The sequence below is a fragment of the Astyanax mexicanus genome, unplaced genomic scaffold (assembly GCF_023375975.1).
Source record: "Astyanax mexicanus isolate ESR-SI-001 unplaced genomic scaffold, AstMex3_surface scaffold_40, whole genome shotgun sequence".
Classification (NCBI taxonomy): domain Eukaryota; kingdom Metazoa; phylum Chordata; class Actinopteri; order Characiformes; family Acestrorhamphidae; genus Astyanax; species Astyanax mexicanus.
Window position 1 is genome coordinate 719,576 of NW_026040050.1, and position 18,869 is coordinate 738,444.

The following is an 18,869-nucleotide window of genomic DNA, read 5'->3' on the forward strand; positions in this document are numbered from 1 at the left end:
CTACATCTGTGTGGGTAGTGCTAAAGGAACTGTTAACTTTCATTAACACTACCCACACAGATCTGATGCCTGTTAAAAAGAATTTACACATTTTTCTCAATTCTAATAATCATGTCAGTATCTATATGAAGGGGCCCATACAGGTTTAAGGGCCCTGGTCTTCAATGTCACAGTTTAAAAAATGTAAGGAGCCAACAAATCAATAAAATTTTAAAGGTTTAATTACATATTATTTACCAAATGTAACCAGTTGCTACTTAAATCTGTGCAGCACTCAAACTGGCTGTAACTGTGGTGTTTAAATCTTTTAGGGTAATGCTGAGTAAATCAAAGTACAGCAGGCTGTAGTATAGTACAATAGTACAGTATAGTATAGTATAATCCTACACTAAACAAACAGTAATAGTAACGTGTCTAAAACAATACGAGGCCTCAGAAACCCTGTGTAACCTGTGAAATAACTGCTTCCTCTTTAAGACTGCTGAACCTTCGAGCTGCTGTTCTGCAGTAATGCTACAGCCACGGCTGTAAATTAGAAGAGAATAAATGAGCAAATGACCAAATTCTGTTTATTGTTAAACAGCTAAACAGGTGATGTACAGGGTCACAGGTGGTCCTGGCTGTAGACCACCCCAACTTGTCTTCTAGCTTCATCCATGATCTCCGCCAGCAGAGCTGAGTCAGCGTGGGACATCCTGGAGCTTTCCTTCAGACCTGAGAGAGAGAGAGAGAGAGAGAGAGAGAGAGTAGCAGTGTTACAGGTACTCTATCCTGGTTAAGGAGTGTCTGGTCGGAGCTGTTTTAGATAATATTCTGGTCCACAGGGCTTTAAACTAAGTCTGAAATGTGGAAAATACAAAAAAAAAATACACTAGATGGTGCTATACTTACAGTTCTTTAATTTTCTGTAACCAACATTCCACAGGAAACAATCAACTACCTGATCAGCTCTGTGTGAAGCGGATTCTCACAGAACTGCACATTTCTGCACATCAAACCCAAGCTACAGACTGTGTTTGTCTATTGACTTAGATGATCAGAACACATTTAATGACCAATTTATGCAGAAATCCAAGTAATACCAAAGGGTTCACATACTTTTCTTGCAACTGTATATCCTAATTTTAATAGAGTGGACAGAGTACAGTATCTCCTTGGCCAGCTAACGTTAGTTTAACTAATGTTAGTGATGTAAATCCTGTTTAAACTCTCCTCAGCAGCTCTCTGCAGTAATTTAACTATCCGCGGGTAATATAGAAATCAGTGTTTAAACTGTACAGAACTAGTTTAGACTGACTGTAGAGTATAGTGGAGTTAAATGTGATTAATAGTTGTGTTTAATGGACACAGCGCTGCTATTACACTGTATGTGTCTCTGCCGCTCTCTCTCTCTCTGTCTCACTCTCTTACGTGCTGCAAGTCCCACCCACACTGAAACCCCATTGGCCAACTAGGCGTGAGTATAGTCATTGTTGTCGATTATGCTGACTAATTGCTGCAGAGGGGTAGAGGTTGTTAATTTGCAGCTCATAAAGAGCTAATGAATGAATTATCTGATGAGTTGAGTCAAATGGTAAAACACTAAAATAAGCAAAGCCAGTCACAATTTACCCAGACGTCATCTCAGTCTGGTTTAGGGAGCAGTGGAATGTGTTGGATAATGAGAAATGCACACAGTAAACATCTGTAGACTGAGGAGAGCGTGACTGCATGCTGTCCACTGAGCATAATATGAAACATGCCTCAGCACTTCCATAATTACATTATTTTGTCTGCATGTCGTGAAAACCGTGTCTGTCACAAGACTCTACCCCTAGTGTTTTTTACCTTTAAGCAGACACTGCCGCACCTCCTCAGCCTCGTATCTCATACCCGTGCTGTTGATGAAGTTCAGCGGTAGATAAGGCTCAGGCACTGGATACTGCGTCTCTTTACCGTTCACTATCAGTGACGTGGGACACCACATATGAGCCGGGATCTGTTAAACAGAAAAGTGAATCTCACATAGGGTTTATAATTCAACATAAATACTCATTTCAGAGATCATATCACTTCAACTGAAATGACTGTTCACACTGTAAACATGATATTGTAAACAGCAGGAACATCAGAGTCTTTATAAAAACTATAAGGACAATGATTAAGATCCTCAGTGGAAAAAGTCTCGATACCTTGATGGTTCCTTTAGTCCCACTGATAATGGCATCATTTGGAAGTTCTGCAGATACTGTGCATGAGCACACTGCCAGTCTGCCCCGCGAGAACTTCATCGTAATCACCATGCTTTCATCCACTCCTGAAACACACACACACACACACAACACTGTGTCCTAAATCAAGCTACACGATGAGCAGTTAGGGCTTGTTATCATTAGAGTCCATTTCACATCAGATTTCTGATTCCTTCCATAAAAAACTGTGAGCAAGAAAGAGCCAGCGAGAGTTCTCATTTAATGTTCTCACTTTGTACTTTAAGGCAGAAAAGGCAAGAATTCATTCGGTTATCATTTAATTAAAATCTTAAGAAATCCTAAGCAAACCAAATCACAATGACTAAAACAAAATATCAAAATTTCCAGTCCCATTGTTTTCATAAGTTATGTTCATTTATATGGGTGTACAAAAGGTAATTTTACTAATAGCACTTTTAATCTACAATTTATAAGCTATAAATAATGATTACAGTCCAAGATATGCTAATGTAGGGAATGGGAAGGTCATAATTTACTGGGGAGTCAAGGGCAAGTGGTCGATTAGATCCAGGAACGATGGAGAAGATTTTTTTTATGATTAGAGTACCATTTCCTAATGAACAAATCCCACTGTAATTAAACTTAGAGTATAATTACAATTTCTAAACAAAATTATAGCTCAGAAATAAAAGTCAAAGTCAAGTAAAAACACTGCATTTTTACTTTATTTGCATTTTCTGTACCGTCCCAATGTTTTCTGATTAGGGGTGTAAATGTATGTACATAAATTACAAATTCCTCTTGATTCAATAACAACTGCTGATGAAGTTAAGCCACTATCCACAAGAAAACCTTGAGATAAATCTGCCCTAAAACAGATTTCAAAGGGCACTAACCAAAATCTTGCCTTAGGTATCACACTGGTCACACTGGTCAGGGCTGTTCTATGACTTTAATTGCCTAAACAGCTCCATAAGATCCAAACTTTAGCCATATTCAGGAGCAATAAGGTACTGAATTGTATACAAAAATCATGATCTAATAAACACAGTGTGTGTTCTATCAACACCATCTGCACACAGACGATATGCTCTTCAATTCACCATTTACTACATATGCAATTTTCTGAAAGCTCTTCACATCACTACTATAGATCACTAGTGTTTCTGTGTTGCTGTCTGTACCAAATGTACCATAATAGCTCAATTAAATTGGTAAATTTACTAAAAGACGCAAATGTATATTCTCGATTTATTGTATATTAATGTAGCAAATCACATTCAGTTTATTTAGAAGCCAGAAGTTAAAGTGCAGTCATTCACACGTCTGCTGGATCTTCTGCAGCAGGTACCTGTGTTAAGACAGACTCCAGTGGCCTGGATGCTCTCAGGCTTCTCCCCGTCGTACACCATGAGGACAAACTGGAGACAGTAGATACCGATATCCAGCAGCGCACCCCCACCCAGCTCCTTCTCCACAGAGCGAGGGGTGTTCAGCAGGGGCACGCCAAAATCCGCTTTCACCACCTTCACCTCCCCTATGGCGTCCTGAGACAGCAGCCTGGAGATCTCCAGCGAGGCGGGGAAGAACCTCGTCCACACGGCCTGAAGAGAACAGGAGAGACAGAACACCATCTGAAGCACTGCTGATATCACTAAACATGTAAAATCTGCAATAATAATACTAATAATAAAGACAAAGGAAGTAAAATAAAGCATGTTAATTAGAATATTGAGCAATACGGGAAAACATCTGCAGAGCTTAAGAACGAAATCCACATAAGTCCTTATAAAACACTGTTTTTTACAGGCTTATTTTATCTGGGTCACTATTTAAAATAATCAAATACAAACAAAAAAAGCTTAAAACATTATTAGAACTGTTTTCAGACCATTTTACAGATTACAGCTTTAGATATAACTGTCTTACAATCCATTTACCCTCAGTATCTGAACTGTGCATTGGAACTGAAGCACAGGGTTGTGGGTTCTATAGCCAGGTCTTTTCGATCCTGTTCTCTGACCCCGCCTTTCCAAGCTGGAATATTTGATCAGCAGATCTGTGCACTGTATAAATGTGTAAAATATAGTATGATAAAAGTTGCTTAACTGTGATTATAATGTATTACATATCAAATATCTCTACTAACCTCCATCAAAAAAACATTGTTCTTCTTTGCTGTGGCCACCAGTTCCTGCACTTCTCTTTCGTTCATTGCTAGAGGTTTTTCGCACAGAATGTTCTTCTTGGAGTTCATAAAGAGGACACCCACCAGAAGATGTTGTGGATGGATGGTTCCCACGTAAACCACATCTAAAAATGAGAATGAGGGTTTTACTGATTGACTAAATGAACAAAAAAGCACCAGGTCAGAGGACACCAAGAAAGGCGATTAATTATTGTTATTTTTTTTGTGATTAATTAATCAGCCCTAGAAATGAAATATTTATGTCAGTGAAGCAGCTCATAAGAAGTGGTGTCTACAAGTGTCTGGACATACAGGCAGTTGTAGTAGAAGGAGTGACAGAGTAAAGCATGCTCTAAAAGGGAAAAATAACTGTACCGATGTTGGGATCTCTGGCCAGTTCCTCATAGCTGCCATACACCGTGGGGATGTTGTGTTTCTGTGCGAATTCTTGAGCACGCTGGAGATTTCGTGCCGCCACAGCCACCACCTACAGTTCAACACATTAAACCACCGGTCTCCAGTCCTTCTCCTGGAGACCTACAGAATGTTCCTGCAGGTTTTAAATCTTACACATTCTACATAGTTGTTAAGGTTGTAATGATTATGAAATGTTAGAACTGGAAATTCCAACAATAGCACTCAAGATAGATAGATATTATTTATTCAATATTGCAGCAGCCCAAGGTATAGAAAATAAATATAATAATAAATACAACACAATGTACGTAAATAAAAAGCTATATAGATTATAAAATAAAAATATAATAAGAACATCAGATGTTAATAATATATGTTAATTTAATATAATACAATATGATATATGTAATATTGTTTCTTCAGTGGATGTTAAAATAAGTAATAATACGTTTAAAATATCACAGAAACAGCAAGCACGCATTTTAACGTTGTAGTTTCAAAACTGAACCATTTCAGCGCAGTTAGTACTGAGCAGACGTCACACAAACTACACTACCCATGATGCAACGGGCGGGAAATAACAGCCACCCACAGTTACTACACCAGCGCTGGTTTAATGGAGAGACTGCCCACTCCCTGTTTCCCCTCACTGTTACATAAGAGAATTATTGCAGCGCCGCTAGGGGGAGCCCGCGAGTGAGACCTCAATGAATAGAGGTGAATGCAGCTAAACGGCTACGAACTCAAAAATAATAAAAACCTACACCTACTTGTATATTTACAATTATCTACATTAAACGTTTTTTTAATAGATTCGCTAGTATTAGTATTACTGCAGCTGTGAGCTGACTGGTGGGTGAGTTAAACATCTAGAAACTCTGATTCTGCTCATGATCCTCTGATCCACATGAACCCATTCATATGGGCTCACCCGGGAGCGCCCTCAGCCGGTCAAACGACTCGGAACATATTCTCAGCTGGGTATTCTCCCAGAACTACAGGTACAGGTAGCTCATACAACTCAAAACCACACAGATCACCTGAGCGACACGTCTGTCTGCATACACTACACTGTGGAGCTCTGTATTATAATATTTAATTATTTAACAATATTAATAATTATGATTATTTAAAATTGTTCCCATAAAAAAGTAATTTAAATTGTTATTTATATTTCTTTTTATTACGTCCTATTATATTGTAATAACAATGCTAGTAATTTAGGGGAAAAAATAAGAATTATGAAGAGCAAAAACAGCAAGAACGCGTTTTCTGTTTTAGATTGTAGTTTTTAATGCTGAACCACATCACTGTAGATAGCGATGAGCGGACGTCAAAAAAAAACTACATTACCCATGATGCCTGTGATACCCACGTCGAGGTGAAATAGTGCTGACTGGAACTATTTTAATCCACAGGGAGCGCAGAGACTGCAGTATCAGAAGTTTTAGGGAGAAGATCCAGCAGAGTTGTACACGTGTTCAGCTCCCTCAGCTGAACTGCTCTGTGATCAGCTCACTGTCTGTGTGTTTATCTGATTATTATCTGAGAGCTGTAGCGCTTTGATCTGCAGACTGAAGCCGACAGGTGTGTGGATCAGGTGTAAATGAGGGAGTAGGACTGTGTTGGGGGTGTGGGGGGATGAGTCCCGATCAGTACCTGGTGGTCTTCCTCAGGGAGGGTCTTCAGAGCTACAGTAAAGTCGTGGCTGATTTTCCCGGCGCTGCAGATCCCCCACCTCACCGCCATGATGCCGCCTTTATAAACACACACTGCTCTGAACTGAGTACAGACTGAGACCGGCAGGGGGCGCCAGGCACCACAGCTTATACTTATATTCAGATTCACACATCAGCCTCCTGTGCAGGTTTTAAACACATTCAATTCAAAGTTTTATACAGAGTTTATTTATAAAGATTTACCCTTCTCACACAGACCAGACCTGTAATCAGTTTAGTGACTTTATTATAATATCATCATCTCTCCTTACATCACTATTTTCCCAGTTTACAAATAACTGTATAACAAATAATAAGTAATCTCATATTATGACTTTTGTTTCCTATATAGCCAGGCATATGATAATAATACAATGCCTGGCCAAAAAAAGTAGCCACTGACTTACAGACTCTTTGCAGAAAACAGGCCAATCAGAACCCACTCTGTACTGCATGTGCTTTATAAAAATGCACACGAGGAGAACGCCTTTCTCTCTCTCTCCCTCTCGTTCACACACATTTTGGGGTAAAAAAGTCTGTTTTGCCTGTGTTTGTGTTTGTGTTCACTCTTGGGCCACTCGCTCTAGATTCCGGGAGATTTAATCTGACATGTGGGCATCAGGGATCCGCTATTGATATGCGGTAGACTCCCGTAACTTCCAGGAGACTGGGAGAGACTGCAATAAGCTGCAATGTCACAAGACTTATTTCAATCCAGGGGTGCATTATTTTTTCACCAAGATCTTTCATTGATGATGGTAGAGTCTCATCAATTCACAAGCATTCATAAGGCATTATAAGGATGGCTATAAATGTTAATAAAATGTGTAACACATTATAGCTGTTGTTATTATGCATTATGAATTGTAATGGTGAATCATCATCAGCTGTGCTTACACATATATCAGTTATTAATAATTTATTCCCAGCAGGAACATTTTACTTAGAGTGTTCAAAGATACATTATAGTTATTCTTATATATAAACTAGAATAATAATTAATATAAGGATAATTAACGAGTGGTTAAAAGTATGCTTTGTTGAGGTCTTATGTACACAGCTAAGTGTGAATTATGATCACAATTCATAATGCATAATAAACGTGTAATATGTTCTAATTTTTTAGAAACCCTTATAACCATGTTTATTATGCTTTAGGAATGCATTAGAACGTGTTATGAGTATGTTTAAACAGTCTAATACACATGCCATTTATAGAAAGTTTTACAAAGATGACTTGAATGTTATTTTAAATCATAATCACAGGGGTCACGCTGTCTGTGACGGTTCTGAACGCAGTGATAAATAAATAGTAATAATGATTGAGATTTCATAATTAACCATCAGATGACATGCGCAGGACTGTGCAGACGTTTTGCTTGTTATTTTGGCAGTTGTTCATCATGATGTCACTCAGCTTCCCATTAACACTCTGTGCTGGATTACAGTTTAACCGGTGTTTGGAAAGCAGTTACAGACTGCAGTTTCCATACTCAATATTAAAGGATCTGCAGACAGTATATTATTCAGTTATAATAATTATACTGAATATTTCTGTTTTTTATTTTTTTTATTTCCTCGAATGAATTATGACTTGGTCTGCTATTGTTACCAGATTAGTGGCAGAATATTTAATTGCACTGAATCATTTTTATAAACAAAAGATTTTTGGCTCATCGGTAAAAACAGTTTATTACAGTTGATCTGCTGTCAGACCCTGAGGATATGAAGAGGGTTAGGCAGTTTCTGTGTGAAACAAGCAAAACAGACAATTAATTTAATTTAGAAATCTCTTTAACAAGAATTAATTCAACAGTCAGGTAAAGACAAAATGAATGATTATAATATAATAATCTGGCAGTGCAGCAGGTTTCTGTTTCCAGAAAACACACAAATAATCACTCTTCACAGTGGAACTACAATCATGTGTGGACTTCAGCTCTTCAGTTAATGGTAGACAGGGTCTGTTAGCTAGTGATGCTCTTAGTGATAACTCTGTGTGAATTGAAGTGGTGAAAAAGAACACAGGACATTCACCGGCTGTCCTGATCAAAAACTACTCCCACTTGTTTCCGAGCTTCATCCATGATCTCAGTGAGCAGCTGAGAATCTGCCAGACTCATCCTGCTGCTCTCCTTCAGCCCTGCAGAGATCGGACGGGTTCATATGATGCAGCTCATTTCCATTAAAAGGTCAAGTGATATTGGATGTGTAATAAAAAAAACCATAACCCACTGATGCCATTCTAATACATGCCTAAAGTCATGGGACAGGAACTAGTATCATGTCTCATGTCTCATTTGCTCTGTGTGTTCATGTTGGTCACTCCTCTAACTCTAAATGCACAGTCTGTACAGACAAAACCCAAATCTAAAACTGAGTACAGAGGTTCAGCGCTGCTTACTGTTTAAATAATCAATTAATCAACCAACAAAACACACCTGACAGTCATAATTACAATACAGCACAGCCACAGGCACTGAATCGTCTGAATGTAAAATCTCCTGATGTAAATACCTGGAAATAAAAGCTGAAATGTTGATCTGAGGGATCAGCCCCCGATTCCTTTACCGAGGTGAGTGTACGGTAATGTGCACTCTGTTGACAACAGATTGGTCTATGGATGTCATTTTAATATATTAAAAATAATGCAGCTTGTGGCAATTTTTTTAGCTATTTTTCTATATTTTGTAAATCACTAGAATACGGTCTAGCTAATTATGACTTTAGATCAGTACAATTAGTAATATAATATAGATAAATAGGTAATTGTATACATACACTGACTGGCCAAAAAAAGAAATCGCCACCAAAAAAAAAAGGTCACACACTATAATACTTGGTTGGACCGTCTTTAGCTTAGACTGCAAGCACACATCCACTGTGGCACTGCTTTAATAAGTTTCTGCAATGTCCCAAGATTTATTTCAATTCAGTGTTGCTGAATTAATTTTTCACCAAGATCTTGCAGATCTTGCATGAATGATGGTAGAGTCTGACCACTGCACAAAGCCTCTCTTCTCCATCCAGCACATCCCAAAGATTCTCAATGAGGTTAAGATCTGGACATGATGATCTCATGCTCCCTGAATCACTCTTTCACAATTTCACCCCGATAAATCCTGGCATTATCATCTTGGAATATGCTTGTGTCATCAAGGAATAAAAAAACCAGGGATGGAATAACGTGGTCTATATTCAGAATATTCAGGTAGTCCTAAACTTGCAGACCAACTGCAGCATCAACCCCACATCATTTACTTACTTACATCCAGCTGGAGACTTTTTCCTGACCAGGCAGTGTAAGTAAATAACTTAATATACTAATATAAGAGTATGATAAGAACAAAAAACAGACAAATATTATGTATATTTTGTTACAGTTCAGTGCAAACAGTGTAGCAGGTAAAGTGTGTGTGCACTGTAAACATTCAGTGAGGCTCATGTATAATATGTATTAGTGAATAAGTGCTGTAGGCAGTGTCTGAGAAGTGGATATTAATGGATAAAGTATCCAGTGTCTAAAGTGACATATGGTATCATTGTACATTTTCAATCTTCCAAAAATCTACAACTAAATCCACTGAAAGATAATACATTATATCATAAAATTTTGTATTGAGTCTATTTAGTAATTTATTAGGGCCAGATGATAATATATTACAGTCATAAGATAATGTAATGAGATCACAAAATAACATTTTGATGCCTAATATATTAGATCATGAGATATGTGTCTATGAAGTCCCATGTATTGAGGAAATAAGAAAGCAGTTTGATAAGCTTTCTGTATTATAAGGATTAAAGTGTAAAAGTTGTGATATTCAGAAAAATATATACTATTGAATTATGCATTAATTAAATAAGCAGTAAGTTACCTTTGAGTAAGCAGTGTCTGACCTCCTCAGCCTCGTATCGCAGCCCTGTGCTGTTGGTGAAGTGGAGAGGCAGAGAAGGTTCCGGAAGAGGAAACTCAGTCTGCCTTCCGTTCACCTCCAGAGTGGTTGGACAATGCATGGGCAAAGCAACCTAGCACCCACACACACACACACACATATATATATATATATATATATATGCAGGCATAGAATTGAGGAGTGTATGTACAATACATTCATCAATGGAATTAAGTTCAGCTTTTATGGAAATCCAAACTTGAATTCATATTTAACTAACTTATTAGTTCCGTACATAATTGTACTTACTATATATTACAGCACAATTAGTTCCGACCCTGCAATATGATTGGCTAAGAGGTGTTCTATGAGTGCCATTATCAGCCGGTAATGCACTGTAACCGAAGCTCTCTATGTATTACACCACCACATACAGGTAACCTAGCAACGCTGCAGCGCTTACAAACCAAAAAGTGAGGCTACAAGCAGAGCAGCAATATAGCTATTTTAACTCGCAGAGTTTTTTATAACCAAACACCCTTTTTTAACTCAATCTTTCAATAAACAGTGATCATGGAACTGTGGTATAATCACAATAATACACTAAATGTTTGTGCTATAACGTGTAATACTGATCTACAGCGCAGCAGTGCCAATATTACATGTTATAGCACGAACCTTGAGTGTATTATTGCTTAAATAATTTGATATTAGATTAATAACTGAACCATAAGACTGACAGTTATGGGATTAAAGGAAACCTACCCTGATGGAGCCCTTGGTGCCAGTGATGATGGCATCATTGGAAAGAGCCACAGCAATAGAGAAAGCACACCAGGCCAACCGGTTCCCTGAAAATTTCAGAACCACCACCATTGACTCGTCCACACCTGAATAAGTTCATTAATTAAATTATAATAATTAGTACTGTAGTCCCAAATTGCTGATATATTATCAAGCATTCGAAGTCAGAAAACAGTCATGACCAGTACTTAGTAATTTTGTTATATTGACACTAGGTTTAAAACAATTTAACATATTATTTAAAACATTCTTTTTTTGCTTGTAAAACACTAGCTTATATAATAACAGGAGAATTAGGCCCAATCCCATTTCACCCCTTGGCCCTACCACTTACCCCTACCCCTTCTTTTAGTGTAACCCCTTCCCTTGGAACAGAGTTAAGGGTGAAATCCTTACCCTAAGAATTGGGACAACCATTTAAGCACCTGATTAATTATTACTGTCCATTCCTTAATTCCTCTGTGATTGGGATCTAAAATTAGCTTTGACTACCTGTTATTTTATTTTAAAATAATGCTGTGATTGAACTATTCTAGACGTTTCTCACACCCTACCCGAGTCCAGCAGCACTCCTGTGGCGTGGACAGACCTCGGTCTCTCCCCCTTAAACACCATCAGCACCAACTGAAGACAGTACATTCCAATGTCCAGCAGAGCTCCTCCTCCCAGCTCCTTCTCCACCGAGCGGGGGACGTGCAGCTGCGGGGATCCGAAATAAGCTTTCACCAGCTTCACCTCTCCAACAGCATCCTCACCCAGCAGCCTGCCTACCTCACTGTACACCGGGAAACACCTCGACCACACAGCCTGATAAAAACACACACAGACAGATTTACCTCTTACCCAAAACATATTCCATCAGTTAGGACACGTTAAGGGGTTGTTTTTGTTAATGTTGTGTATTTGCTTTAGGAGGGTAATTATATAAATAACGAAAGTTTATATAAATTAATGGTTTGTTTAACTGTATAGCACATTATAATATAAATGTTGCCCATATTTTGTCCATTTATACAAATAAGAAATTCACCAGTCCCTTGTTTACACTGGGGCTCTGTAAAACAAACAGTATAATATACAGCAACATTAATGTGATGTAATAGTGGCTTAGAGGTTCGAATGCTGGGATATTGTGTTGGGGTTTAGTACCCAGGTCTGCTAAGCTCACACTATTGTTTAACTCTTACTGCTACAGGTGAACCAACCCTATACACGTGATATTATTCTCAGATTTTCCTAAACGGTCAATGCAAATGACGGTCAGTTAATTTCCAAGTCATCCAATTTTATTGTATAATACTCCCAATGATAACAGTTATAAAAAATAAATAAATTACTCAAAATGCACTGTTCTAAATTGTGCACAACAGAGTTTCAAAACATTTTATAAGTTGTAAAGAACTGCTGATGGGCCTGCCAGACTCCATCCCCTCCTTGCTGATGTCACAGCTTTGTTGAGATGTGGTGGCCATCCACCATCCATCCACTACTCCATCCATCTGGACCATCCAGGGTTAAAACACAGCACTCATCAGTAAACAGGACTGTTTATAAATGAGTCTCTTAATGTATGTCTGGATCCACTGCCGCCGTTTCTGCTTGTGAGCTCTGGTTAGGGGAGGCCTAATTGTAGCTTTATGCACCACAGCAAGCTTTTGAAGGATCTCCAGAGACACCAACAGCTTTTATCCTCACAAACCCATCTGTGCTCTAAATCAGCCACAGATCTCTTCACAGTACGATGATTACGCTTAAGTTTTCCTGAAATTTCTAATGTTTTTATACCTGCACTATTTTACAATTTTCACCAGCAGAGAGATCTTTTGTCTTTCCCATGTTGCCTGTGGCCTCTTAATAATGTGTAACAGTGCATTTTGAGTATCATTGGGAGGTTTGTTCAATAAAATTGGATTTATACGGGTCATGACTTCAAAATTATACTGACTGTCATTTGCATTCACCATTTATGAAAATCTGAGAAAAATATCACTTGCAAAATAATTTGTAACACTGTGTATTGCAGTCGATTTATAAACAAGTTTAAAGCAGAAGAATGTTATATATAATACAACCCATTATTAATAATTTCAAAAAGATCTTTAATGTGGTTTATCATATTGTATGAAACACTGTTATCCATTATAACAGACACTGATATAACTTATTAAACAATGAAATGTTAATGCATCTAAATATCCCTACCAATAAATCAATCAGTGAAGAAAGGTAACGTGGACGTTGCTCTCTTCAGGTTTTAGTGTTTGTGGACAGTAATTATAGTAATCCATTAGTTTAGAGGAAAAACAGGCCAATCAGTCACCACCAATTAAGGCCAATGTCTGTCCATCCGGTTAATGTCTGCTGTTTTGTTCAATTCTGTGGTAATGGTGTACTCTCTGTGATAATCATTTGTCTTTAACCTCCTAAAAGTCATGGATGTGCGTCATGACTTAGTGCATCTTCAAGTCCATTAATGTTATATTTATTGTAATCTCTATGTGTGTGTTTATGTTGTTTGTTGTTAGAACCTGTTGTGGTTAAGCAGAGATCTTTATAAGAAGCTCTAAGTCTTCATTTTATACTATAGAAGCTCTTGTACATATCTTAACTTTTTTGCAGTTTATAATTCATAAATGAATGGTAAAACACAGAGAGAAAGTGAATTATGTATTTAGAACAGTTCTGCCTTTTTTTATTATTACATTTTTTATTATTATGTACATTTTTTCCTAATTGTCTCCCATTTTCTCCCAATGTAGCTAGGCCGATTGTACCACCCATTCAGCTGCTACTAGAGGGGGCGCCAAATCAAAGCCCCAAATAAATTTCCCCTCCGGACAAACAGCCAATCAGCTTGCTGGTTTGTGGAGCGCGGTGGGAAAGTAATTACAGGACGCTGGCGATTTTCTCCCCACCCCCAGCTGATGACTTTAAAAACGTATCTCTCCCCCCCAGGGGCGCAGATACTACGTTTGCATACACCCCAAAAAGTATGTAGTTGCACCCCTGCTCAGCTGTATATCCCCCTCTATCACTAGTGATGTCATAATACCAGGAGGGGGAAGACTAGCACATGACTCCTCTGATACAAGTCAGAAACCACCTCTTTATAAACTAATGCTGATGTGGCGCACTCGGAGGAAAGCACAGCGACTCAGTTCTGATACATCAGCTCACAGATGCCTTGCTGATTGACATCACCCTAGAAGTGATGAGGGGAAAGACCCACCCAGGGATAGCAAGGCCAATTGTGCTCCCTCAGGGCTCCGGCAGCTGAGGGAAAGCTGCATGACTGGGATTCGAACCAGCGATCTCCTGATCATAGTGGCTTAAGACCGCTGGACCACTTGGAGCCCATCTACACTTGGGTTTTTAATCTAACAGTACATCATGGACTAATATTCTAAAACTTTGGTGTAGTTACAAAATCACTGAATTTAAAACAGACTTTTGTTGTTGGTGTAGTTTGTGTTTATGGACTGTATGGATATTTTTTTTACTTAAGGATTCATAAAATTTAAACCAGATGACATATAATTTATTGTTTGTTTAAGTTCCATTTACTCAGAATAAATTCATAATTATTTCATCTACGACTCCATCCGACATTCGTTTTAATTCTATTAATGAGGCCTCATTACTGCAGGACTTTCGGTTAAATGAATGAGGTCACAGGATTTAATCTTACAGATGAGTGAAACCTGTACCTCCATGAGAAAGACATTGCTCCTCCTGGATGCTGTGATGAGCTGGTTGACCTCCCTGAGGTTCATGGCAAACGGCTTCTCACAGAGCACGTTCCTCCCAGCATTCAGGAACAGCAGACCCAGCTTCAGGTGCTCAGTGTGGAGAACACCCAGGTATATGATGTCTGTAGCAGTAATACACACACACACACACACACACACACGCATTCCTTACTGTACAGACCAATGACTGTAGAACAGAGCCTGACCATCTATTTGCTTACTAAACTGCCCCGCACACTGATGTCTCAGATCAAAGAGAAGATGAAGATATTAAACTATATATAAAGCAGAAGAACTGTTTATGCAGCTTGCTATCAGCACAACTGGTCTTGCTTTCTCTGAGTGGGTAGATGGTGCTCTCTCCCCAAATCAATCCTAGGGTGATGTGGATCAGCCCAGGGCGTCTGTGAGCTGATGTATCAGAACCGAGTCGCTTAGCTTTCCTCCGAGCATTAGCGCTGTGATGCTACTCGGCAATGCTGCATCAGCAACAGTTCAAAAAGAGGCGGAGTCTGACTTCACATCGGAGGTGGCATGTGTTAGTCTTCACCCTCCTGGAGTTGGGGCATCACTAGTAATACGGGTAGTCCTAATAAGTGGTTTTAGTAATTGGCCTTGTACGCAGAATTATTCAATTCTTCAGTTCCACCTTAAATAATGAAGAAGTTAAATTCAAGTGCTACAACCTAGTTTCTCATATTATAGTTATTCCACCTTAAATTCTTCTCCTGCGTGGTTAAATGTGTTCATGTTTGTGTAAATTTGTCTGAATCTTGAACTCTGGCAGGTTAAAGCAGTAACTCTGTAAGGATTAGTCTGTAGAGGATGTCATGGTGATTACACACCTCCTGTATCATTTAACTACATTTTAATTTCCATATTAGCTGGACCACAGAGCCAGTCTGAACCTAGAAAGTCTGAATTGGCTCTGCTGTAGAAACATGGACACTGAAATGTATCTAAAAAGTGAAGTTAGCACAGGTCTACTGCCTCTGCTGGCTGGTTGCAGTATAATGTGTAGCTCTGCCCATCGCTACTTGTTTTAATGACAAAACAAACCATTTTCCGAATTTAATTTCAATAGTTAATTGTCCCCAAATTGTTTTTTATTTTATACCAGAAATCAGTTTTTAAACTCTGATGGACCTTTACTGACAGAAGCCTTAGCTGAAGCAGACTGTCTCGATTACATGGTGTATTTGATTTTTAGTGAAACGTCCAGGCAACTAATTAGTTACTAGTTAATTAGTAATTAGTTACTATTAACAATAGTGGTGCTGTTGCAGAGTTCTTACTCCATTTTAAAAGTAAAATTTAATTCTTTAAGACCTTTCTAAGACCTCTAAAAATATAACTTTAGGCCCAAAAATGTAGTTCTAATTTACTAAGTAGAAAATAATTTATTGAATTGAAAATAAAACTTAACGTTTCCTGTCTGTAATCAATTTTCTTTATCAATTTTGTTCCATTGTGATGCAGAACATGTTAGTATGTTAGCTAGCTCACTGCTAATCTTAGCTAGCTCTATGCTAACCTTAGTTATTTTCCCAGTAACTCACCGCTAATGTTTGTATGTGCTTTCCCACTGCCATTTAACACACCATCTAAAAATGTAATACCTACAGCAAATTTACATTAAATTCAAGACAATTTAGGACATTATTATCAAGATTTTAATTTAATACATTTTAAGACTTTTTAGAGACCCACGGGAACCCTGTGTCGGTTGCATTGTTAAATACTCTGCACAAAGGTCATTGCAGCATCTTGTGCAGCACCTGAGTGGCTGAACACTGGAGAGTATGTTCATGGCAAGACAATTATGAATTATTAATGGATGCAGATGGATGGTGGGACGTTCCATTTCTGTAGTTGTGCAGGTATTTAACATTCCTCCATCATCAGTGTCACATGTGCACCAGAAATACACCATAGAAGTGGACAGTGCAGTGTGTGGTAATGACCATGAATGTCATTATATTGCTGGAATAGTCTGTGCAACAAGATACGTGACTCCCATCATCAGAAATCTCATATATATAACGTTGTAAATGAATAAATTTAATTCAAACTTTGATATCACATCTAGAGGAGAAATCCCATCCATGGTACTATATTAATTGCAGGAGAACCACATCATTTCCCCTATAGTGTGCACAAGTACTAATAACTTGCTAGCTTTTTTCAAGGTCAGAATGACTCATATCAGACTGAAAGTGAACCATAGGTTCACTATTTTAAAGAAGGTTTAGTTGCAGCATTTTTCCTTTTAAAATGTAAATTCTATATTTTAGCAAAACCTATGTAGGTTTATTGATCTGTACGATCAATGAGCCTGTAACATATATCAAAAACATGCACATTATTAAGCCCCTACTGCCCATTGAAGTCTATTCACCGATATTTGGGTCATCAGCAAGCTCCTGGTAGCTCCCGTAAGCCTTGGGGATGCCATGAGTCTTAGCGAATGTTTGTGCTCTCTCCAGGTTCCTTGCAGCCACCGCTGTTATCTAGAACAAACAGACATATTCAGTCCAGTAATCAGCTGTGCTAGGTATTAGTGTCTGTAGCCACTGGGTACACAGAGTTACCTGATGCTCTCTGGCTGGCAGGGTTTTCAGAGCCACGCTGAAGTCATGGCTGATCTTTCCTGCGCCACAGATGCCCCATCGTGTGGCCATAGCAGAGCAGCAGTCTGACCGGCCTTCTTTAAGATTAGAATCAGAAACTAGTCTGTGTTTCTCACTGAGTTTCTCATTTATACACAGAGAGCTGTGCAAAGTCCTCTCACATCCTGCAAATGTTCACCAAATCTGTTTTTTTTACCAAACAATCCAGGTCCCACAAAACTAGCTTTGCTGGAGAATAGGCTAAAGCATGTTCAGATAGCTACAGGGAGGCTACAAATTGTACAATATCAACATTTACATTGTCAGAGTGAGAAAGCCTTTTTTTTTGGCCAATGTTTGACCGTCACACTGCACCACAGCAGCTGGGGGCGCTGTGAAGTTGTAGTACTGGATTATGTTTGTTCAAGCACAACAGAGTGCAGCAGCAATTAGAGACTGACCACCATATTTTCCAGGGAGTTAGACTTGCTGTGTTTGAGTTGGTTTGAGTAACTTATCTAAAAGTAAGTAATTAATGACTCCTGGATATTTGTGTGTGTAGAATTTATTGTTAATTGCATTTCTTAGATTAGAGAGACCCAGATAATGTTTCTAATGTGTGATTAGGTTATTTAACTCTGCAACACATGTATGTGAGTTATGTTCTGTAATTCAGCTGTTAGTTATATACACACACACACATTGAACAAGTGTCAACAGCAACTTTCTCCTGCACAATAAATTGTTTAGTGTCTCTCTCTCTCTCTCTCTCTCTCTCTCTCTCTCTCTCTCTCTCTCTCTCTCTCTCTCTCTCTCTCTCTCTTGCTTCTCTAACCGGAATCAGACTGATCCATAACTTTAAATACTCATAAGTATAAGGAAGATCCTTGAAACTTGTCCCTTTCCTTCCCTTTTCTTCCTGTCCTCCTGGTTTGCTTGTGAACTTTGATTCGAAGGAGATCAGGTCATCTTTCACACACATGGGTTAACAGGCTGTAGTACAGATCTGCAGAGGAAGCATGAACATTGGGAGCATTGTGTGCAGGACGTAGTGAATAACCTGCTTTTTCATAATGACTAGGCAGAAAACAGAGGGATCAAATCATGTATGATTAATCTCTGCAGTTCTACAGGACAACCTGCTGCTCTGAGAGTTAGAAACCAAAACAAGAGAGGACCTGAGTTTAAGATTTAATATTTGATCATAACAGGATTTCAGTCAACCTTTATTCTGACTTTATTCTGAATTACATGCAGCCGAGCAACTACAATAACAGATTTAAAGAAATAAAAATA

General features: G+C 38.5%; 2 protein-coding genes across 2 annotated transcripts; both read right to left on the reverse strand.

Moving 5' to 3' along the window:
• Nucleotides 1-555: 555 nt before the first annotated feature.
• dhdh.2 (dihydrodiol dehydrogenase, tandem duplicate 2) lies at nucleotides 556-7,542 on the reverse strand. The gene is made up of 7 exons (XM_022679914.2): nucleotides 6,457-7,542; nucleotides 4,756-4,867; nucleotides 4,342-4,505; nucleotides 3,544-3,796; nucleotides 2,172-2,296; nucleotides 1,828-1,978; nucleotides 556-714 (listed from the first exon to the last, which is right to left on the reverse strand). Exons 1-7 carry the CDS (start codon nucleotides 6,544-6,546, stop codon nucleotides 605-607), a joined length of 1,005 nt encoding a protein of 334 aa, XP_022535635.2. The 5' UTR covers nucleotides 6,547-7,542; the 3' UTR covers nucleotides 556-604.
• A 749-nt stretch (nucleotides 7,543-8,291) lies between these two features.
• LOC103045417 (trans-1,2-dihydrobenzene-1,2-diol dehydrogenase) lies at nucleotides 8,292-17,697 on the reverse strand. The gene is made up of 7 exons (XM_007239647.4): nucleotides 17,556-17,697; nucleotides 17,363-17,474; nucleotides 14,923-15,086; nucleotides 11,770-12,022; nucleotides 11,177-11,301; nucleotides 10,394-10,544; nucleotides 8,292-8,658 (listed from the first exon to the last, which is right to left on the reverse strand). Exons 1-7 carry the CDS (start codon nucleotides 17,643-17,645, stop codon nucleotides 8,549-8,551), a joined length of 1,005 nt encoding a protein of 334 aa, XP_007239709.3. The 5' UTR covers nucleotides 17,646-17,697; the 3' UTR covers nucleotides 8,292-8,548.
• Between the last annotated feature and the right edge of the window lie 1,172 nt (nucleotides 17,698-18,869).